Source organism: Cyprinus carpio, chromosome A24, assembly GCF_018340385.1.
Source record: "Cyprinus carpio isolate SPL01 chromosome A24, ASM1834038v1, whole genome shotgun sequence".
NCBI classification, from domain to species: domain Eukaryota; kingdom Metazoa; phylum Chordata; class Actinopteri; order Cypriniformes; family Cyprinidae; genus Cyprinus; species Cyprinus carpio.
In genome coordinates this window covers 3,132,215-3,157,615 of record NC_056595.1, presented here as the reverse complement: position 1 = coordinate 3,157,615, position 25,401 = coordinate 3,132,215, and the positions used below count along the sequence as shown (strand labels likewise).

Genomic DNA, 25,401 nt, shown 5'->3' with positions numbered 1-25,401 from the left:
TAAGGTAAAAGCAGTTGAGAGGGTCACTTCATCACTAGATCCCACACAGAACACAAGTCTGTGCTGATGAGTGAAAGGATTTAACACAAGCCACTGGAATCACCTGACTAAGGCATTTATAAATGTTTTTATCCCACTTCAAAACAAATGAATTACTCTTCTTAAAAATAGTGCTTTAGCATACTTGCATGTTTGTGATTTTGAACACAGACCAGCTAACAAATTTGCCAATAAATCATATACTGATCATTTACTAATGGTTTATTCATCATTTGTTCATGATTAACAATTGTTTATTGAGATAATTATACAAAACAATTTTGACAGAAATACTTCAATGATTTATAAGTGATAAATAATGTATCAACTAATAACTTATAAACCATCTACTAATGATCAGTTTGATTTATTTCATGATTTGAACTTTTTTTTAAGATAACTTACAACACATTTGTAAATTGTTAGCATAACACTCATTAATCATTTATGAACATATAATCATGTTTTGTAAATGATTCGTTCATCATTAACTAATAATTTATAAATGACTTATAACAGAACGTTATTATAAAGTGTTACCAATTAAAGAAACATAAACCCAATCTCCATATCGCAATGACTCAAGCTCATTTTTTTGGTCTGAGTAATCAGTCTACCAGAATTAAAAACTTTGTGATTTATACAGTATGTGTACTCACAATGGTGTGACAACACAGAGAACACTATGTTAAATGGACAAAGTACCGTTACTGATTTTTTCTTAATGACATTGAATACAATGTTTTGTTAAAATGTGACATCAAGGACACCTTGAGTATCAACCAACTCTTGTCTCTGTCATAATCATTATTTACCATAATAATTTACATTATATATATATATATATATATATATATATATTATATATATATATATATATATATTGTATGTATGTATGTAGCTGGATGAATGGATGAAGGTTTCCTTCAAGTTCTGTCTTTTAGGTGTGAGAAGTAATTTAATTTCAGTTAAACTCTAATGTGTGATCAAATACAATTTGCAACTAGGCGGATGTACTGTTATGTCATCATCTGCAGTTAAAGACCTGTGTGTTATATTAGACAGCAACTTATCATTCAAAAATCATATTTCATATGTTACAAAAACAGCATTCTTCCACCTCAGAAACATTGCTAAGCTACAGAATATGTTATCCGTTTCTGATGCAGAAAAGCTAGTTCATGCAGTCATTAGACTGGATTACTATAATGCAGTTAGTCTAAAATGCAGCTTATCAGGTAAAAAAAAAATATGATCATATTACGCCAATTTTAGCATCTCTACACTGGTTACCTATCAAGTTCCGTTTTGATTTAAAATTATTGCTACTGACCTATAAGGCACTAAATGGTTTTGCGCCTGTATATTTAACTGATCTTCTTATGCCCTATAATCAATCACGCTCTTTAAGGTCACTAAACTCTGGACTTTTAGTAGTACCTAGTCCACTAAAGGAGGGAGAGCATTTTCTCATCTGGCTCCCAAACTCTGGAATAGTCTTCCTAATCATGTCCGGGGCTCAAACACACTCGCTCTGTTTGAATCTAGATTAAAGACACATCTCTTCAGCCAAGCATTCACATTACGAATTTCATACCCTTCAGATAAAAGTCACAAATATATTTTTTGCTTGAAACATTGCATGAACAGCAGCTACGCTAATTCTTTTCCATTCGTCTCTCTGTTCCTGCTCCGGGATGCCCATTTCAAGGTATCTAGAGATTACAACAGCTCCAGCATGGATCCAGCCTCATAGAAAGACTTCAGATGACCCAACACCTGTTTAGAGATAATGCTGACCCCTGCAAGGACCCCAGATGATGCCAACTTGAATCAACATGCACAACTGCCAAAACTTCTCTATATTGTAATTATTATGATCACACTAGTAATAATTGCTTTTAATGAGCTTCTGCCTTTAATGTTAGCTAACTGTATGATTTTATTCTTGTACTGTTCATTTGTGAAATGAACATTACTTGGACACATTCACTTCTGATAACAGATCACTCCAAATTGTAATGTAGGCACATGCATTTTCTGTAAAGATGCTTTGAAACAATGTGTACTGTGAAAAGTGCTATATAAATAAATTTGAATTCAGTTGAATTAATAGCATATATTTCTCTGTCTTTATTCAGTACATTTAAAATATTTCAATTTTCCTAATATATATTAGAATACATGTAAACACCACAAGCAGTTCCCAAAGAGACAATTAATCATGCAGATGAGACAGAACAAATGTTTTCGTTACAATATTACCAAACCAAAAAATAATTTTTGCAGAAACTGTAGAAATACATGCCAGCAAAATATGTTAATTAGCTGTTTGCCATCATTTCACTGTAGTCTGAACCGATTCGATTAAATCTCATCTGATTTCAGAAGTTGGTAGTTGACCTTTGATCCCCTGGATTTGTAGACCATCATTCCACACACCATGGCAACTACTGCTACGACACATCCGGCCATGAAAACGAGGTTCAGGTTCAAGCTTGGGCTGATGGCATCTGTAAATGAATAAGGGATATTAGCTGTTAAAACGTTATCTTTTGATTAAACAATCCACATAATCGACCAAGTTAGGATGTACCAGTAAATGATGCGCCTCCTCCTCAGCCGCAGTGGTCCCTGGGAGATGAAGTGGCTTCCAGTCTGGAAGGCAGCTTCTCTTTTGTGAACATGTAAGGATGGTGCGACCTGTGTGCCATTGGTGCATCCCTGAGCGCAACGTGTGTTGGGATTGTTAGCTTCACATATGATAATGGAGCAGCTGATAAACACCTAGAGAGAGAAAGAGTGATGATTAAAAAACACATTCACTATTCCAGTAAAATAAGTCATGAACATCACATATTTTTGTATGTTTTTTTCCATCCTTACCTGGTCAATATGGTAAAAAATAAGGCATGTACATCACCTATTTTTGTATGTTTTTATCCATCCTTACCTGGTCATATTGTCCAATAAACTTGAAGGCCTCCATACTGAACTTGACATTGGGCTGGTGACTTGTGTAGATGTTAACAGTTTCATCAACCCCGCACTTACATACAGTGACAAATTGGATTGAATTAATTTGTTGGAAAATAACAGTACAGGCAAAGCATTTCATTGGACACAGTACATTTACATTAGTGACTAATGTAATTGATAATATAGTGATTTCAAAACTTCATCAATTAAAAATTAAACCAATTATTAAAAAAATGTTTTAAAAAATAACATTTTACTTCATCTTATTTTCTTTTTTTCATTTACTTTAAATAACAATAAAACTTAATTAATTAATTAAAAAAATTAAATTAATAAAAAATACAACTGACTAAAATAAAACTAAATTGAAATGTCATTGTGTAAAACATATTGCTTTACTGATTTTAGTGATTTTTTATTCTTACCCATTTGTGATGATGGGATAGGAGATGGGATAACTGGGATTATCATAGGGTGTAGCTACACAGGACTCAAGGAAGACCTCAGTGTTTTGTATGACATTGACAGGGGCGATCTCCATGTAGATCGTTTCTCCAACATTGTAATCCAGTGGGTAGCTGCTGGGATCTCTTGTGTTTCTGAAGGTACCAGACTGATAAAACTCAAACTGATAGCTGAATGAGCCAAAGCCTCTCTCTGTGAAGTTGACGGCTGGCCTGTGAGCATCGAACCTCGTGGTGATGCTGCTCTTTTTCTGGTACTTGCACATTACTTCAATTTCGAATATATTTTTCCTGGTTATGATGTGGTTTGGATTATCATAGGTAACAATTGTGTTCTTGAAGGAAAGATGTTTCATCAGTCTCCTACAGAAAAACAAATATTAAAGTAGTTTAGATGCAGTGAAAGTTTTTATTGTTACTTATCCAGTATTTATTAAAACCCATTTGAACTCCTTACTTCAATCTGAGTACCAACATCCGCTTTAGAGAGAAAGTTGTAAACACATGCGTGCTGTTAGAAGAAACTGCACAGGAAGCATTGTTGTGTTCAGCCGCAAGTGAATCTCCATGAATACCCGAAATAGTGGATCTTTCTATTGAAACTGACATTGTGTCCTTAGTGCAGGTCACTTGTGCTCTTGGACCTTTAACAAATACAGAACGATTGTAAGAATGCAGATGTATAAAAACATCCATTTGCTTCAAGAACACAGGATTATTCAAATATACAGGACTATTAAAGAATTAAACAACCCAGGCTCATTGGAAATACCTTACATGCTGACGTTTGCATGTATATACCTGTATATATACTAGTGGCAGTAAAACACCTATAACTTTTGTTACTATTCACACAAATAATGATTACAGGGGCAGATTATTGATGAATAAAGGCTTAACTGCATGTCGTTTCTTTGCACAATGCTAATAATAAGCACCAAATGATTTGTAAACTAATACATTTTGATGTTTGTATCACCTAACCAGTTAACTTATGTATGACTTTTCTGATATTGTAAACTTGCTCGGTAGCCCACCTGGTACAACATTTGCATTTGTGTTTCAAAGCGCGCTCTGGTGCAAGTCCAGTGAAACATGAGTCACAACGCTCATGAGTCACAACACTCATGAGTCACAACACTCATGAGTAAAAAAGTGCCAAAAGTCTTGTAGACGCAATCTCAAATGGCATGGTGGCTTTAGCAAATGTGTTTTAATCTCACATTTGGTTTTGTTAAAACTATATGTTAGGTTTATGGTCAGGTACGTTTTATTCATGACACTGTGCTGTTTAATAAACCCACATCTACAATGAAAAAGGTTTTGCAGAAATTTAGGCAGAGTCACATATTTACAATGATCCTGGGTTGGAAGTAAAATCTAATAGTAAGATGAATTTTAATGAACACTGTAAATTACCTGCAGCCTCCACCACAACAATTACACACCTCATCTCAGATTGATAGTTCCTAGACCTAAAATATTAAGAAGATGAATCAGCTTCATTTGATATGGCATGTTTTTATTAAATTATCTCACTGTGTAATCATACCCATTTTGGCCCTCTGCAATGAAGCAAATTGGAAAATGTTGTCCAAAATTATCTGACGTTGGTGTCCAATTGATCACATACTCCCCAGTAGTGGTGGTCTCCTTCGTGCTGTTCAGAGGTCCACTAAAGACCACATCAGTGATACTGAAAAAAAAATAAGTAACCAAAAAAACATCAAACCAAATAATGGTTTAGAAATTGAACTAAAATTAATTAATTGTGGAGAGCTTTTGGCCTGGAAATTGTTGACCCAAACTTTGTTGTACAACTGTACGAACCTGTTTCTAGAGGGCTACAGTTTAGCAGAGTTTACCTCCAAACTTAGGCTACTACCACAATAATAAAAAACATCCCCTTACACACGAAAGCATGAAACCAACATAAAACGCATGAAACCAACATAAAACGACCGACACAAAATTATGTGGTATACATGCCAGACAGGTATGTGGCACTGTAATTCTGTCACAGAGATACACTAAAAAACGGAGAAGAAGACTTGGACTATTCACATAAACCTTGCGTGTGGTATACAAACGAATATGGAACAATACATTTATTAATCTGTGTTAATGTTAGTTAATAAAAAGACAATTGTTCAGTGTTTGTTAATGTTTTTGTTGCTGTTACATGACGTGATGTAGCAGTGTCTGACTAGGGGCGAGACGTGGGTTGATGATGTCATCATTTCAGAAAAAATACGGATTCGCTGTCCACACGAAAATGCAAGGGCAGCATTTTACGATTTATCCACTCTGGGACCGGTTTCAAAAAATATCGGTATTCACTCTCCCAAAACGGATCCGTGTGGACAAAACGCTTATACGATACAAAATGTATGCATATAAAGCTAAACCTGTCTCCGTGTGGACGGGGCCTTAATTAAACTTCCAGGCAATTGTGTTGGAACTGCTAAAAGCTAAACTCTGCAGGACCTTGGCTCTCCAGAAGCAGGATTGAACATTCCTGATCTAGATTAATCCAGTTTGTGCTCTGAGGAAATTTACAGTATGTTGAAGAACTAGTTCAATCTAGTTGCTCTCAGAAGGAAGGAAGTGTCAACCGTTAAAGTTGAGGATGTAGGTTCAGCTCAGAAAGTAGTCTGAAGATCTAGTCTCGCCTAGTCCAGGGGTATCCAAACCTGTTCCTGGAGTATTTTGGCTCCAGCCTTAATTAAACACACTTGGAACTGGCAAATCAAGGTCTTCACTCTATCTAGAAATTTCTAGTGTGTTGGAGCTGGTTGGAGCTAAACTCTACAGGACGTTGGACACAGATTGGATACCCCTGGTCCAGAGAAAAGTGTTTACTGTTATCAGACATTTCCATCATACCTTGAGAAGGTTGCGGTAGCCTTTACTCTGATCTCTAGCTCTTGATTGACACGAGCCTGTAGATGTTCTCCCTGATGAGGTGTTGGGTGGATGAACCGAGGTAGATATTCACCCTCGATGCAAGATGGTGCAGGAGCCTCCACTAAAACCAGAACATAATATAAAGGTTGTGGCTGAACAACACAATTAAAAAACTGATTTCAGCAGTGAACAGTACCTTCTACAGCAAACTGAAGAGGTATTTTGCTCAATGGAGAACTGGAGGATGAATTAACAAAGGGGGATCTGACCGCCGGGGCCATGGCAGTATAGTTTAGAGTTATGTTCTGGGTGGGATAGTCCTCCATGACCAGCTCAAATGCATAAAAACCACGTGTAGCGTTGACAGAGTTTGACAGAGTACAGGTGCTCTGGGAACAAGAAAGAAATGAACAAATTAACTCACAATTAGCAACCAAGTCAGGAAACACTTCTTATTTTTTTGTGTAATGGCCAGTTTACTGTATATTTCACTGCTGTCCATGGCAACATACATGGTTTTACATTATTCCTCACCTGGTCCAAAGTGAATCCTGCAGGTTGGTGGCACATTCCACACTCATTTGCAGACAAAGTTCCATATCTACACCTGACCGTGTCTTTATCTGGATCACAGGACAAAAGATTGTAGTTCCTGGCGCAGTTCTGAGGAACTCTAGAAACAATCCAAAAAGAGTCATCTTGAAATGTATATAGGTAAAAAAGGCTCCAAGAATTACTTAGACCGTGAGATGCATCCATCTGGACCGCAAAGCCTTTTCACATAATGAAATAAATCAATGTCAAACGCTATTTTATGAAAAAAAAAAAAAAAAATCTAATCTAATTTATATCAAATACATCAAGGTCAGCTCAGTAGAGCCATTTGGGTCCTACGGTACCACGGGTTGCTACTACAGTTAACTGTTGCTACAGTCAGACATGTGGTGAAGAGAGATGAAACTTTCAGTGAGTGAAAAACAATGGCATTCTCAAAAATTAGGAAAGTTGACAGGTCCCTAAAAAGTTTGAAATTTAGTTGTATCAAATTTAAAGCCATAAAAATTCTTAAATAGTACAAGAAATTCTTAATTATGATTTCAGGAGGTCTTAAATGTGGGGTGACGGAAAGACAAGAATAGAAATATAGCTTAATGTGACGATTAAACTTCAAAAGGCTGTGATTTTATTGAATAAATATGAGCACCATGCACATTTCAAAGTTAGGTGCTGCGTTTTGTGTACAGCTGTTACCGGGGAAACCGCTATATTTCTGTCATTCCTATATCGTCACCTGCTGGCAGAGAATGAATTATCATTTTCAATTAGCTTGTCTGCTGTTTTTGTTCAGACCATTGTGAAAATCAACCCATGTTTTACGCAGCAAACACGCAGAGTTGTATATTTGAACTGGTGGATCGACAAGAAGATATTGCATTATAAAAAAAATTATATTTAAGACCGCAACATATATTTATAACAGGGCTCTCAGTTTAACATGTTAACTTAATTAATTAGTTACAAAAACATAACAACCTGTACATCGTCTTACATTTCATACAGTTGACTGTTGACAAATATGATGCAGGGCAACAACACCATAAATGCAGTTATGCCCTAAAATTCAAGATATTGGTGCAAAAATTGCCCCTTTATGTGTTTTTGTCTCATATTTATATCATACAATATCAATATCACATGAGCAGGTAGAGCAGTAGGCTATTACACGAGTGCTGTTTTTGACCCGAATATAACACACAAGTTTAAATGCTATTTTATACAACAGTTCAGTAAGAAGTTGATATTGTGTTATATTTTAAACATAGTATTATGTGTTTTTGCTCCAATTTTGCAATGAATATATTACCTTAAGGCCACGGCAGACATTGTTGAGCGTCTCCGAGCAGTGAATCAATGATTCAATTCTGAATGACTCCTCATTTTGAACGAATCATGTGAATCAATGATTCAAAGACCCATTCATAAAGGTCCTGTCCCAAAATGGAATACTTTATGTGCACTTGCGGTCTTATGGACTTACAATGGCCACCGCGTGCGCATGTCCGTTAAGTCCACGAGACCGTAGGTTGTCCCATTTGTCATTTTAGCATTCAGAAGGCTGCTCGTGAGCGCCCCCTTTGTGGCCATTATGTGCCCTCGATCCACACATCTGCCGAGCCCGCACTGGTATGAGCTCTGCAGCAGACTTTACCCGACAGTCAAAGCGGCATTACATCACGAAAGTGCGGACTCAGAGGAAGACCGCAAGGGTTTAGGGTGCCATTTGGGACAGGGCCAAAGAGAGCCATTTACTTCATTACTGAATGAATCAGCCGTTTGAACGAATTGACTGAAGACATTTACCACCACACTAATGTAATATTTGACTGTAAAACAAAAACAAATTATCTAATAATAACAATAATAATAAAAACATTAAAAAACAAAAATAATAAATGCTAATAAAAAAAAAAAAAAAAACATAAAAGGGATAGTTAATTAATTCTGTCATCATTTAATCACTCTCACGTCGTTTCAAACCTTTCTTTTGTGGAACATAAAGGAAGGTATTTTGAAGACTGTTGACTTTCATTGTATGAACAAACAATACTGAGATGTTTCTCAAATTATCTTCTTTTATGTTCCATAGTTTATGTTAGGCCATTGTAGCCTAAATGTTTATGTGTAGTAAATGTTTTTTGTTGAATCAAATAAAAAAATTCTAAAGCTATAATTTGTAAAGTCTACTTGATACTTTCTCATTTAACAAAAAAAAAAAAAAGATAATTAAATAACCTTTTGTGGGTATTTTCACAGTCAAATTTATTTTGCGATTAACTGTGATTAATTAGATTAATTAATTGAAAAATCATGTAATTAATTTGATAAAGTTTTAATTGACTGACAACCCTAATTTATGTTATTTGATTAATATAATAATTGATTGATAATAGTTGTTTAGATTAATATAATAATTGATACCTTTGACTCCATTTTCTTTAAAACATTTCATTTGTACAGGTCTTAAAAAAGTCTTAAATATGAGATTAAATATCCCGCAGATGCTCTTGTCTGGCAAAAAACCATCAGTTTCATGTTTTTAGCGGATATAATTGTCCGGACCTCATCTGGTGAGGAGGGTTCATTACTGGACCTCAAGCAATTTTAGTGTGAAGACCCATGACTTAGACAATCAAGACACATTTTAAAAAGTATAAAAGCTAATGCGTCACATAACAAAATACCAATTCAAATGCTAGACCTTTTCTCAGAACCAACTTTTACACTTTTGTAAAATTTCTTGCAATTACTTTACACTAGCTGGTCCTAGAGTGACTATAGTTTACTATAGTCATAATCAATAAAAATTGTAAGGTAAATGAAAATAGATTTATATATCTTGAATAAAAATAAGATAAATAAATAGTAAAGAAAGAATAACGAAAACTTTTTTGCTATACTAATACTACTACTACTACTACTACTGCTGCTACTAATACTACTAATAACAATAATAATGAAAATGGAAACAAATGATAATTTATGAAAATATATAAAATATAATATACAAATAAAACATTTTTGAAAGTATTACACTAACATCATTGTAATATGTTAGATTATGAATGCTGAACATTCTAACAGTGTCGATTAAATTTGAGATCTGAATTTTCGATGTACATTTTCTTTAAATGGTCTTAAATTTCTTTAAAAAGTTTACTCCTAAAAGGATAAATTGGACATGAAATACATTTTTAAAAATCAAATGAATGGAGGTTGTACATTTCTTTAAGAAGCAGATGGAAAAAGAGAAGTTTTACTGAAGACAAAAATCTTTTGCTGAAGACAAATTGATTTTACCTTACAATAGGAAGTGTGGTGGCGACTGGAGATCTGTTGGGTTTGGAGGTGTCAGATCTCTCTCCAAGGTCAATATGTGTGATAAGTCTCCAGTTTCCACCATATATGTCATATAGGGTATAGATCCAGCAGCAACTATTTTGTCTGTGGACACATGCATTTTTATTTATAATAAATTAATTTTATATTCTACAGTGCTATTATATTATGGTGAATTAAAGTAGTCTAATTCCTCTAATTGTGCTTACGTCAGCTGAAATGGACTGTTGTTGGGGACGGTTCTTTTTATCACTGCCTCAGTCTGGCACCAGCTACCACCTTTGGTACTGCTGTCCACACGACCACCCACAAAAGAGGTTCTACTGCCACAATTTCCAGATCTGCATGTCCAGGGGTCACTTGCAGAACAGACATGATAGGCCTCCTTGAAGCGGAAATCCACCTGAAAAAATACAGATTTCATAATTATTGTCTTATGTATCATAAATATTAGTTTGCCAAAATTATCAAATGTAATACTATTTTAATCTTGAATTTTCATAATTTAAGATATAAGGTCTGGGTGCTGGACAAGGATAGATTACTGAATTTCCTATATATGAAATGCTTTTAAAAAGTAGTAAATAGAAATTCTGAAAGCATGATTAAAAAAAAAAAAACTTTCCAAAAGTGTTTTAATGTAACATTTATAGAAAATTCATAAAACAAATATGTATACACACAAAACAATATAGGCTCACGCATATGGTCAAAAATGTGAATAATTATGATTTTATCAAGGCTAGATTTATTTGATCAAAAATACATTAAAAGTGTAATACTATAAAATATATTTTAAAATGCAATTTTATTTGTGTGATCAAAACTCAAAATTTTCTGCATCACTACTCCTGTCTTTAGTATCACATGATCCTTCAAAAAATAATTCTAATATGCTATTATTATGATATGATAGTATAACAGTTATTTTAAACTGTAGTAATTTTTCACAATATTATTGTTTTTACTGTAGTTTAATCAAATAAATGCAGCTATGGTGAGCATAAGAGACACACATACACACACACACACACACAAAAAAAAACTTATTCCAAACTTTTGACAGGTAGGGTATGTACTGTATAGTTTTAGTTAGTTTTAATAAAAATCCTCATTAAAAGTACCCATAACTGGAGAAATATAATAAAGGTCTCACCCTATAGGAAACCATCAGGGTTCTTTATCGGGTTGAAGGTCATCGATCCTCCATAGAAGTGTGAGGCTGATGCTGCGGATGCCAGCAGCAGCAGAGCTGAGAGCAGAGCAGAGACAGACATGATGATGCTCATGAATGAGATCTGACCACTGATCGCAGCCCTTTTTAAAGACCTGATGGAGGAAAGTTATCTCAAAAAAAAGAAAAAGAAAAGAAAAAAATCAATCACATTTACAATACAATCTTCCCCGTCAAGGAAAGATTAAAGTTTGCCCCCATCCACTCCTACCCTAAGAATGACTGGCATGCAAGTTTGCAGTTCTGTAGCATCTCTGTTCATCTAGAAAATCTGTTTGAGATCTCTGTTTGAGATCTTATACAGTGCTGTTATTTTAGTGTTATTTATATACTTTCATATTTATACTAATATAGTTTTCATTCCAAATTTTGAGCTTTTATATTTACAGTTTTATTTAGGATTTTTTTTGTGTGTGTGTGTACATTTTTATTAGCATTTGCTCTTTTTAAATATGTCTGCATGTTTCTTTTTTTTCTTTTCAGTTTTAGTTTTACTTCCACTTATAATTGTAGTGCTTCAATTTTACTTTATAAGGCAACATTTTTAATTTTAGTTTAGCTAAGTCTTTACTCTAATAGCAATGAACAAAAATGTTTTTCATGGTTTTAATTTAATATTTAAATATATTTAATATCTTTAATAAAAACCATGCTAGTGCAAATAAAAGCATATAAATGTTGTTGTTTTTTTCAATGAGGAAACGTTTCCTTTTTCAGTCTTAACCCTATTTTTATTTTGATAGTGCATTTTATTAATACAGCAAGTTTGAGTAAAGATACCTATTTCAGTAAATTAAATTATATTAAACTTAAATTATATTAAACTCACTTTAAAAAATGTGTTAAATCTTGTATAATTAAAAATGTAATTAAAATTGGTTAACATTAAAATAATGTAAAAACATGTTGCCATGACTTACTGATCATATAATTTTTTTTAATATAACAGTGCTATATAATAATTTTGATTGTTCATGACGACGGTTTGAAGTGTAGAAAATGTGCAGCACTTTATTACATAATATCACAGCTACTGAAGTCTTCCTATTGGTCAAATTCAAGCAGAACCACTGTTGTGTCAGTCCAGTTTTACCTAGTAAGTTCTATCTTTTCAATATTTTTAAGAAAAAAAAAATGGTTCAAATGTGAAAGTATATTCTACAAATGTTGCGAATCCAGTCAAAACATTCAAAGGTCAACCTAAAAACATTTTTAACAGGGTAATTTGCTGGCAAACTTTAATTCTAGATTATACAGAAAGCAAAGAATATAGGAACACACAGTGTGTAAACTCTCTTGTCAGTTTTGGAGGTTTTTCATTGAAAATGCTTGTAGATCATCCAAGACATGTTTGTCCATTACAATTTATTGGTTTTGTTGATGCATTATATCACCAAATAAAGTCTTAAAATGTAGTGGAGAGCCTATGGAAGAGTTTTACTTTGAACGTTGCCAAATATCAGAGATTTCTGCTTCTTCTCCATTACAGATGCTTTATTTGTTTCCTCGTCTCCTTACTACTAATTTAGGTTCGGCAGGTTTGACAGAGGTGTTGAGGTATGTAATGAGGATGTAGACTTCTTTCGTGACAGTATACTATTACTCTTAAGTAGCCATTTACTGGATGCTTTCATCTAAACTTAGTATCATTGTTACATGTGAGGATCAGATGACATCCGTAATCTGGCACTTTATCTACTGACTTGAACAAGGGTGGAACACAAACACTGAAGATAAAATGATAAATGATAACACAAATTTACCACAGACTTTAGAGCAATTGATTCAGATGTTAAGATAAATCCTTGCTTCAGAGTCAAGATCTGTAACCATATCCGCTCACCATTTGATATACTACTGTTGCTGAACGAGAAAAACTCACAAATAAAAATAAAAATAATAAAAATAACCCACAGAAGGCTAAATGACGATGGCTTTGTGACGATTGTCATTCTTATCAAAAAGAAACCATGATATTATAGTTTAGCATGGCAGCTCATATTTCTTTTATGAAAAAGTACTTTTTAAAACTATACTATATATATATATATATATATATATATATATATATTATATATATATATATATATTATATATATATATATACAGGTCAAATAAATTAAATAAAAAAATAAAAAGTTGTAATAAATTAAATTAGGCTTTAAAATGTTATTGACAGTAATACTAAAATTTTTGTTACAAAAACTACAATAAAATAGATTTTTTAAATTGCTTGCATATACAAAAGGATAACTAAATTTAAATTCAGAGAGTTTTAGATACCTAAAATAAAAAGGGGAGAAAAAGACAGGCTAAACAAGTTTTAAAGAAAAGAAAGAGAAAAGAAAAAAAAGAAAAAGAAAGAAAAGAAAAAGAGAAAGAAAAAGGAAAAGAAAAAAAAAAGAAAAGAAAAGAAAAGAAAAGAAAAGAAAAGACTTTAGCTTTTGTTTGTAAATTGTTCCAAAGACAGGCGGCATTGTTTAAGATTTAGGAAAGTCATTTTGACATGTAATGCATGTATTCAATTTCCATTTATGACATTAGACACTGGCTGTCTTGTTTGTAATTAACAAGCATGAAAATAAAATATTTATATATATATATATATATATATAGATATATATATATATATAATGATTTTATTTTATGTTTATAGGCTATGTGTTATATAATGATTTTATTTTATGTTTATTTCATTTTATTTGTTTAATAATGCTGTAGCTATTGTAGTGCAGTTGCTGAATCATAATGGTTTTATTTCAAACATTAGGGAAATCTTCTTTCTCTGGGCTGCAGGCTTTTTACTGCACAAATGCAAGAATGTTCTTGTTAATGTTTAAGTGCATTTCACTCAACACCATGTAAACTTTTAGTTTTGCTTCCAGCAAACAGGTTTGGTGAGGCTTTTGATGTGCTCGTATGTTTTGTTTCTGGTAAATGTCATAGTGTCATGTCTTTTGTTATTCAAGTTAATCAAATGCTTATTATATGCATAGAACCTAACACATAGCCTTTCAAACTTTATTTGATAATGTGCACAAACACATTTCTTCCTCATCTCTGTAAAGGATCTTTGCTCAATCCTGTCAGAACCTCTTGAACTCTCACAGACTGGCTGGTCAGGTAAAAGCTGCTCTTCAGGTCATGGCACATCACTGTTTTTGACAAACACCAAGGTCGTGTAGTAATTTAATTGCCATCCGAATCCACATCTCGGAGTTCACAAGAGGGGATCAATCCAAAAGTCAGTTTATAAATCCTGTTTGACCACTGTCAAGCACCAAACAGTAACTGTTGCACTTCATGATAATGTGCATGCATTTTAAAGAAATAGAAAACAATATCACATGAACTTCTGAAATGGCTCATTATTATGGCAGCAATAGATTGGCAATAAAATGTAAAATATGCTTTATATGCATTTATATAAATTAGGGCTTACACATATGCATATGCATTTTTTTTATGACATACATCACTGAAGAGCTAAAAAGCAACACAGAAAACCATTTAAACCACAACATGTCAATTTTCCTATTATTAAATAGCATATTTAAAGAAAATTGTTTAACAAGTGACTGACAACTTAAGCAACGTGTTTTGGGTTCATAGGATCGAAAAATCATAATCAAATCAGAAGGCATGAGTTTTGTCACAGAAGAGCCATGCAAATTTATTTTTACAGAAGTCCCCATGAGAAATCATCTGAATAGGGCTTTTGTAACTTGTTCAAACTGGGAATATTTCTATTGATTTAAATTTCCTTACAATATTTTGTACCTGCTTTAAAATAAGAGTGGTCTCTCTTCTCAGATATGGAACGAATCAGTATGCAACTGAGCAAGGTTTATGCCGTCACTTAATGAAAAGACTTCATTGTAACATACTGTAGATCAAGGAATCAATTCAAAGGGTCGATATTGTGACTGTTGCAAGGTTTGGCATGGCTACAATCCAAAAATATGCAGGATGGGTGAATTGAAAACACTTAATTGTCCATAGGTCTGAATGTATATGTGTGTTAGCCACTGTAATGGACTGCCAGTCTGTCTGTCTGTCTGTTTCTCAGCCTTCATCCCGAGATGCAGCTTTAAAATGGATTGTTGGATGGAATGTGTAATTTAAACTCAGCAGGACTTAATGCATTCTAATATGTTTGTCGCTTTTAATATATCTAATACAATATGTGAAATGTATCATTTTATAATTTAAGCGCCAGGTTTTTATTCTTTACTGTATTCCTTTGCACTTTGTTTGAATAAATCAGCTTTGCACTTGAATACGTTACATCTCTGCGCTTAAGTCCCTCATTACAAATGACAGTTTCAAGACAGACATTATCTCGGGTCCAAAACAGAACAAATTCTACAGTGTTTAAAGGCATTATAGACACATGTGGCAAAGACTGTGCCAAAACGTAAACAGCAATATTATAGTGCAATAAATAATAATCAAAGTTAAAAACCTCTGGGATCACCAGACTTGGATTTAAGACTGCTGGTTTTGACCTGGCTCTGGCGTGGTGGGTACTGTGGGATTACAGATCCCCTCGTCTGCAGAATCTCACACTGAACGAGGAGCCGCTCAGCAATAAGACATAGTCTCAGAGAGGATCCCCAGAATGTTGATCTCCAGCTTCAAGTAATTCAAAAAGTCACTGAGACCATTATGAAAAATGCCTTTAAGGGCAACATCAATCCCAACTCATGACAAAAATACATGACTTTCTACCGACTACCACGAAATTAAGCAGGAGGAATAAATCAAATTAAAACGTGAAATCACATGTAACCTTTGGAAAAGTCATCTAATGAAAAATTAATCTTTACTAGCCCTGACCATTTTTATTCAGCTTATATTTAGTTTTGTGTTGTTATCTTAGCAACATGCTAATGTCATACTAAATGTAATTATTTCATAAGGTTTCCACATGTCATATATTGTTGTCTTCTCGACATTATAGTATTCTTATTTGAATGTCACCTGTTGGTATAGCTTTGGCAAGTGGCACATTAATAAAAAGGATGTTGTAGGTACTTGTTATGACATATACATTACAGTAAATCTATTTTAAGGGCATACAGTTGTTTCATTATTCTAAAGTTTAAAGAATGTGACTGTGATTTCAAGTCCTGCAGCTCCTGCAGCATTGTTGCGGGATTAATTCATACACCAGGAAGATTTCCCATTCTCGTAAATGATACAGCATTAATGCTCACAGTTCTCTTACAGTAGTCTACAAAAAAATAATCAACATAATGTTTCTAGATAATATATCTTAAATTATGTTAACTTTTCTTGCCCTCTTGGCATTTTTGTTGTTGTTTTTGTTTTAGGTATAAACCTTACTAATTGTTGTTAGATTTGTCAAGTGATTTGTTATTATTTTTCAGGGCTAACTGCTTTGTCTATTAACTAGATTAACTAAATATGATCTTAAAGATCATATATAGCCTTGGGTTATTGAAAAAGACACACATTTTGTTTGATACACTAGTAAGTAAAAATGAATTTCTACCTTCAGAAAATAAGTATATTACAGTAACAAGAAAATGTGTACTGCGTATGTATAAGGGCTGAATATTAGCCTACAGTAAATCTCATTTCTGTAATGACATGAGTTTAAAAAGAGACTGATGGTATGATTGGTGTAGTTTTCTGTCACACTAAACAAGGAGTCAAGGAAGCCAGGAACAAGGAGATGAGGAATTCATGAAACAAGAGTCTTTAATAATCCAATTGGGGAACATAGACCACATGGAAGATGTTCAAGAAACGACCAACACAAACTGAAACGACTAGGGCAAATAAAAACAGGATAATTGGGGAAACACTGGTGCATGGAATAACTAATTAACAGGGACACGGATCACATGTGGAGGGAAAACACAACATAATGAGTCCAGGGGCATGACATTACTCCCCCCTCCCGGAAGGTGCGTCCTCGCACCGTAGGAACAACATGGGGAGGGTGGGAACTAGGGAGGAGGTTTAGGAGGACAGTGGATATACGGGAGGGGGCCGGCAGACAAAGTCCAGGGGGAGACGACGGAGGGAAGAGAGACAGGGTGAGTTTGGAGCAGGAGGAGTCCAGCTGGACCCAGGCCACAGCCATGATGTCGACCCACAGTGGAGACGATGGAGGGAGGATCCATGGAGGAGGACTGACCGCCGACTCCGGGGGCTGACCAACGGTGGCGGAGCAGGTGGAGGAGCCCTAGGCGGAGACAGAGAGCCAACGAGCCAGGGGGACGCAGAGGATCCGGGGGACCAGGGTGGAGCCGAGGGCTCTGGCGACCAAGCCGGAGATCTGGAGATCCGCAGCGGAGGCTGAGCAACTGAGGACCAAGGTGGAGCTGGTGGGAGGAAGGAGCCCAATGGAGCCGTTAGGACAGAGCAACGAGGCGCAGCCAGAGGAGAGGAGTCAAGAGGCGATGATGGCTCAATTGCCAACCAAGCAGAGTCGGAGGGATGAGGGAGCCCAGTGGAGCTGATGGATCGATGGTTGACGGTGGAGGTAAGGGAGCTAGGAGCCGAGTTGGAGCCACTGGGTCTATGGGCCGAGGCAGATTCTGGGCCTCGGAGGCTGGAGGCGAAGGTGAGGGAGACTCCAACCAGGGCGCCGCTGGAGGATGGCAGCAATGATGGTGGGCTGAGGGCGAGCAGAGGGGCTGCCAGACGACACCGGTGGAGGAGGCTGGAGTGGATGGGAGGGTGAGCATTTTCAAGGAGCAGTAACTCAGCAGGAAAGTGCAAAGAATAGTGCGTGTGTCGATGTGTGCATCAGTGAACAAAAGTAAGTTATCTGATTATTAAGTTAGTAATAATTTCTAGTTGAACAGTTCATTATGAATGTGTTTATTGTGTTCACGTTAGCACGTTATTTAAGCATTTATCAGTGTTAATCACTAATCGCACACTGTCAAGCATGTTTGAATATGCCTTGCTGTCATGATCATAATGACTCCAGTTCTCGCAAACTATGGTGTAATCATGTGAACAAATGTCAGATTTCGTATTCCACTGTATGTAACTACCATATTAGTAACTAAATCGCTGTTTATTTGATCTTTATGGACACGATGTTCATACTTATGTGCAGTTTATGTAAATTATCTCATAAGCAGTTTGAGTATGAAAGCAGTTGCCATTTCTAACCACTAGGTGGTAGTAATTTTATTAAGTTTCATTGTTTATATAGTTTGATTTGTTGATCATATTTAACCTGAGAATTTAATAAGAAACTAATTATTTCATGTGAATGTCTTTGTAATAATATTTTTGAAATATGTAACTTAATCCAACTCTTATTATTTTTCTATTGTAGACCACACATACCCACTCTCACAAACAAGTACCTAATTGATCACCTGTAATGTCCTTGTGTTGTGTGCATCTTGGTTGCAAATTACTCCTATACTAAGATAAATTAAACTCTTTGGATGGAACTGATCAGACCCTGTGTTTTGACTGACACCCCTTGAGCAAGTCTAGATATCAAACCTCACCTAATACAGTCCTTTCAGTCACACTCCAGAACAATGGTCCTTCGAGCTGGATCTGGCATTGGACATGGACAAAGAATTGATCAGTAGCAACAGGCAACCAGAAGAAGCATCTGCACAGGTTGTAAGACCCAAACATCAGGTTCATCCTCCTGCCTACCTTAAAGACTTTGACCTTATGATTGTACGTCAAAGACAAGTCAGTCAGCCAGTATTCTCTCACACAACACAGTATACACAAGGGCATGGAGACGCTGCAGAGAACATCCCTTCACCTTCTTCAAGAGTATCAAGTCCGATAAGTAAAAGTCCATAGGACACCTTGGATGAATGGCCGGTTGCCTATGAGAGGGAACAATCCTTTCAGAATGTGGATGAGACTAATCTGCAGCCACCTTGTCCCAGTTAAGCCCAAGTGCAGTCAATTCACCATCATCAGCCTTCTCCATATTACCGGCCATAGGAAGTACAGCAGCCTACTCCTTTACCACAGACATCTTACATTAAACAGGATAGGCCACCCATGCATCATGAAACTGCATCTTACCATCAAGGGTCTACGTTGACTACGTCAAGGCTCCAGCCAATCTATGGTCAGCAACAACAGACAGCACCTTCCCTGAGGCCACCCCAACCCTTTCCTATTATGACTGGTTAGCAAAATCTGACCAACCCAGCAGAAAAAAAACTGTAGCTCCTCAAATTGACACTAACATGCTAGCCATTTTGGATAAGATGACGAGTGAACTCCAAATCATGAAAGATCAGATTCAGGCTTCTACACCTATTAGACCACAGATAAATCCAGCCCAGTGGGGTGAGTGCAAATACCTAAGTCCCTCTTCTTTGCAGCATCCTGAGGAAACCAGTTCCACTCCTTATCAGAGAAGAGCTCAGCCAATATCGGGTCACTGCCCAGATAGTCCTGTCTCTCATCAGTATTCGAGAGCATTGTTCAACCCTATAGAGATACTTTTACACCCTAGAGATACTTTTACACATCCTGAACAGGTGCATTTTCAGTCCAAGCAGACCATTGGGCCGAAGTCAGCTCCTTATTCCTCGAATACAAATCCTGCAGGACGGGAAACAATATACCGTGGTCCAATGCCAACCATACCAGACTTTAGCACCAATGACCCTAGTGAGTTTACACGGTTGAAGATAGCCCTTGAGAACTTCTTACCAACTGATGCTACAGAACTGTTCAGATACCAAATCCTGTTGGATCATCTAAGGCTGGATGAAGCTCACCTGGTGGCAGACTCCTACCTCAATTCATCATTCCCATACTCAGATACCATGGCTGCCCTGAACGAAAGGTACAGTCAGCCACACAAGTTAGCACTTCAAATCGCCAAAGTGATGGATTCCCCAGACATCATGCGGGGAGATACTGATTCATTCGACAATTTTGCTTTGTAGATAAGGGCTCTTGTTAGTATGGTGGAGACTCTTGGAGATAAAGGTGAATCTGAGCTTCGATGCGGGTCACATGTGGAGAGACTACTACCAAGAGTGGAGCAGAAATTAGAGCACAGACGATAAACAAAACCAGCTGCCCGTTTAGGCACCATCCTCCATGGAGCTGAGGACATTGTTGTTAAGGCACCTGCTGAGCCATCTCAAGCCAAGTCAGCTACAGCAGAGACCAAAGTTCCACCTAAAGCCTTTTGCCCATACTGCGATAAAGAGGATCATTATCTTAGTCAGTGTGCCACCTTTAAGTCCTTCAGTAAACAACAAATGATAGATTGGATCCGGACAAACCATCATTGCTGGCGTTGTGGGCAGAAACACCAGGCAGCTCAGTGCACACTTAAGAAGCCTCGCAGTATCTGCCAGGGTAAGCATTTGCAAATCTTGCATGAGGTCAACACAAAGGGTGGCAAAGAATATTCCTGCCTTGTCAGCTCGACTGCAGAGACCCTGTACTTGGATAGACCCACTGACTGCAGACGTGTTCTCCCGAAAGTCATCAGAGTCTTGCTTCACTACGGAGGTAAAGCGCTCGACACCTATATTGTCATGGATGACGGGTCTGAGCGGACTATACTTCTTCCTGATACTACCAATGGTCTCGGAATACAAGGCCAAGCTGAAAACATAGCTTTGTGGACAATGCGCCAAGAGGTGCAGAATGTCAGTGGTGCATTGGTTTCCTTTCACATATCTCCAGCAGATCAGCCTCAGATGTTGTTAAGATTGCAGCTGCCTTTACAGCTAAACTCCTTGGTTTGGCTAATCACTCATATCCTTTGAGCATCCTTAAGAAATACAAGCACCTGAAAGATCTTGCCCTGCAGACCTTTGAAAAGGTATGTCCTCTAGTGCTCATTGGGGCTGATAATACCCACCTGATAACACCAATAGAACCTGTCCATCTTGGCCCACCCGATGGTCCGGCCGCCATCAAAACAAGGCTTGGATGGACCCTGCAGGGACCAGTCAAGCTCCTGGAGACTCAGTTGCAGCCACAACAGTGCCTGTTCCTGTCTCTTAGCCCCGCAGTACTGGAACTCAAACGAGATGTTGAGAAGTCACGGCAACTTGATGTTCCGCCTTTCCGATGTGAGAAGCAGGTCACAAGATCCAGGGAGGATCGGCAAGCCATTAACCTTCTAGAGACCAGGATGACTTGTGTGGAGGTAAATGGGATATTACGCTATGCGACACCCTTGCTGCGCATAAAGGATTCCCCCTTTTTCCATGCTCCGAAGGAGGCGGTGATGCCAAGCCTCAGGGCGGCACTCGCTCCCCAGCCTCCCGGTGTTGGGTGGCCTCCGCCAGCTTGATGGCCTCCACCAGCTCATCGACGTTGGTGGGGTTCCGCATACCGGCCGCCTGCCGGAGAGGGCGGGGAAGGGCCCATAGGAGGCGGTCCACTACTACGCGCTCCGCTACCTGGTGTGCGGTGGGACCCCCGGCCAGTAGCCAATGTTGGGCAAGGCGTGAGAGGTCGGTCACTTGCGCACGGGCGGGCCGCCATGGGTTGTAGGCCCAGTCATGGAACAGGGCAACAGTCCCACCCGCCCCAAGATCTCCTTCTTCAACTCTTCATAAGAGCCGCTCCGCTCGGGGGCAAGCATAAAGTATGCCCGTTGCGCCTCTCCCGTCAGCAACGGCACCACGATCCACGCCCACTCGTCCCTGGGCCATGCCTCCCGGGCGGCGATCGCCTCGAACATCTGAAGGAAGGTCTCGACGTCATCATGTGCCGTCATTTTAGGGATGAGCTGGGTAGCCTGGGCTCGGGGGTCAGGTAGCGGAGTTCGCGGGGCGGCGGCCATGCGGAGGGCGGCGAGCTCTCATTCCGTTTCCCCTTGTCGGGAGGCCATGTGCTCCATGATCTGTTGCTGGCGGATGCTCACCTCGGTGAGGTGCTTCAACAGATCTTCCATCGTTGGGGGAGGAGCGCCACCTGGGGAAACAGGAAGGGGAAGTGAGCAAAACAATCCGAAAAAAACGTCCGTCAACAAACCCAGTGATGGTGATAGTGGATGTAGTGGGATTCTGGTCGGTAACTTCTTCACTGCAATGCCCGCATTCTCCACCAGTGTGACGGGGTGAAGAAGCACACGACATGAGGATCAAGGTAAGTTCCCCGAAGGGTGGATTTTATTGTAAATCGTGAAGGGGAAATAGCCAACGTGAGGGGTTTCCGGTGCTCAGTGCTCGGCCTTATCTTCTCCTTCGGTGCGCAGTGCTGTGTGGGTCCGTGAAGTCCGTGTCCTTTGAGGCTGGCAGTCACACGCTGCTGTCTGGAGGGAAAACACAGAGAACTGTTAGCCGAGTCTTTTGGAGACATCTCTCACCTCTGTGTTCGTCGGCGCCGCTTATAAAGCCCGTCCTTGATGGGCTGCAGGTGTGACCGCTCAGCCCATAATGAGCAGGTGCAGGTGTGCCTGCTCTGTTTCCAGGGCGACGCTGATGAGAGCTCGGGACACGCGTCACAATATAGTAATGATCAGTCCACTGAAGGCGAGCGTAGTGAGAACCCAAGTGCAGTTTATTTACAGGTGCAATCCAAAACATCCAAACAAGAAATGAAAACTTGACTTGAAAAGATATAACTTGACGTGACATGAACAGACTAGACTCACCGACAGCAGGTTACAATGTTACGTTAATACTCGACAAAGCACAATGGCAAAAACATGACTACTTATACAAACAATGAGGGTCACATGACAAGAACAAATGAGAACATGACACACACACAATGCAGAGATACATGAGGGCAAGGGAAGCATGACACAAACAGCAAAATCAAACTACAAAATAAAAGACATGAAAACATGGACATGAAACAAAACCCAAAACAGACATTACATATCCCCCCTCTAAGGGCGGCTCCAGATGCCCACACAACAAAACCCAAAAGGTTAGGAGGGTGGTGGAGTGGAGGAGGAACAGACCATGAAGCAGAGGGGGACCTGGGCCGTGGAGCAGTGACAGACCATGAAGCAGAGGGGGACCTGGGCCGTGGAGCAGTGACAGACAATGGAGCAGATCCAGAACAGTATGGAGCCATGGCGGTGCAGGCCCAGCGGGGAGCCATGGCGATGCAGGCCCAGCTGGGTGGCCAGGCAGTGCAGGCAGAGCTGGAAGCCATGGTGAAGCAGAGACATGGACAGACCACTTGGCCGTTACAGGACAGGCAGTGAGTTCATGAGCAGCCTCCATGGCCAAGACAGGACAGGCAGTGAGTTCGTGGATGGCCTCCGTGGTCATGACAGGACAGGCAGAGAGTTCGTGGACGGCCTCCTTGGCCATGACAGGGGAGGCAGAGAGTTCATGGACGGCCTCCTTGGCCATGACAGGGCAGGCAGAGAGTTTGTGGACGGCCTCCTTGGCCGTGACAGGGCAGGCAGAGAGCTCGTGGACGGCCCAGACTCGTGGACCGGAAAAGTCTCTGGAGCACAGTGTGCAGGCCACACGCTCAAAATGGCGACTGCCATTACTAGAAGTACTGAGGCCACGGGAACAGTCTTAGTGACTGCCGAAACTTGACGAGACTCAGGCGTGGTGGCCATCTTGGCCGGGTACTCAGGCGTGGTGGCCAACTTGGCCGGGGACTCAGGCGTGGTGGCCATCTTGGCCGGGGACTCAGGCGTGGTGGCCATCTTGGCCGGGGAATCAGACGTGGCGGCCATGTCGTGACGGGACCCTGGAGTGGCGGCCATGTCGTGACGGGACCCTGGAGTGGTGGCCATGTCGTGACGGGACCCTGGAGTGGTGGCCATGTCGAGACGGGACCCTGGAGTGGCGACCATGTCGAGATGGGACCCTGGATGATCAGCTGAGGCATGACGGGACCCTGGATGATCAGCTGAAGCGTGACGAGGCCCCGGAAGCTCAGCTGAGGCGTGACGAGGCTCCGGAAGCTCAGGTGAGGCGTGACGAGGCTCCGGAAGCTCAGCTCATGACTAACCACTATAAAGAATGCCATCCACTTAATAAACACACTATTGACAGCCATCCATCTACCGACCTATCTAATAAATACCAGCCATGTTGAGAATAACCTCATAAAATGACTGACATGATATGAGTAGGCTCTGGCGTAGCAGGCATGACATGAACAGGTGCTGGCTTGGCAGGCATGACGTGAGCAAACCCTGGGGTAGCAGACATGATGTGAGCAGGCCGTGGCTTAGCAGGCATGGTGGCTACTGCAGGATTGCAGTGTTCCTCATCCGCAATCCCTACAGTAAATGATGAACCAGCCAGCAAAAGAGCTCGGTCAATATATTCCTCTAGTGACCAACAAACCTTACCAGGCAACTGAGAACAAATAGGTTCATTTAAACCTATTTGAAAAATGTCTTTAAGCGCAACGTCATTAAAAGCCACAAGATGACACAAACCACAAAAGTCCTCCACATAGTCCTCAATGGCCTGATTACCTTGACAAAGGCAGAGGAGGCGTGAAACTGCTGGGTTCATGGTTGCGGTCGAGTATTCTGTAACGATCAGTCCACTGAAGGCGAGCGTAGTGAGAACCCAAGTGCAGTTTATTTACAGGTGCAATCCAAAACATCCAAACATAATCCAAACAAGAAACAAAGACTTGACTTGAACAGACTTAACCTTATTTAGCACACAAGTAATGATAAATACAATAATCATGTTAGAAACAATGCTGTTCTTTCAATTAATAAAAAAAATCTCTTCAAAATCAATAATAATAATAATAATAATAATAATAAAACATGTTTTTTTGAGTAACAAATCAGAATATTAGAATTATTTCTGAAGGATCGTCTGACTGGAGTAATGATGCTAAAAATTCAGCTTTGAAAGTCAGCTTTTGATTGTTCCTAATAAACTGCAAGTGAATCTCAAGTTATTTTGTGGGATAATTAAATATATT

At 38.7% G+C, this 25,401-nt stretch overlaps 1 protein-coding gene across 1 annotated transcript; it reads right to left on the bottom strand.

Annotated features, from left to right (window-relative positions):
• Positions 1-2,641: 2,641 nt before the first annotated feature.
• On the bottom strand, positions 2,642-11,566 carry LOC122135441 (integrin beta-like protein E). Its single transcript, XM_042714884.1, has 12 exons — positions 11,443-11,566; positions 10,496-10,689; positions 10,248-10,391; positions 6,924-7,062; positions 6,586-6,778; positions 6,369-6,510; positions 5,035-5,178; positions 4,902-4,957; positions 3,958-4,126; positions 3,444-3,845; positions 2,993-3,088; positions 2,642-2,826 (listed from the first exon to the last, which is right to left on the bottom strand). Exons 1-12 carry the CDS (start codon positions 11,455-11,457, stop codon positions 2,658-2,660), a joined length of 1,863 nt encoding a protein of 620 aa, XP_042570818.1. The 5' UTR covers positions 11,458-11,566; the 3' UTR covers positions 2,642-2,657.
• Between the last annotated feature and the right edge of the window lie 13,835 nt (positions 11,567-25,401).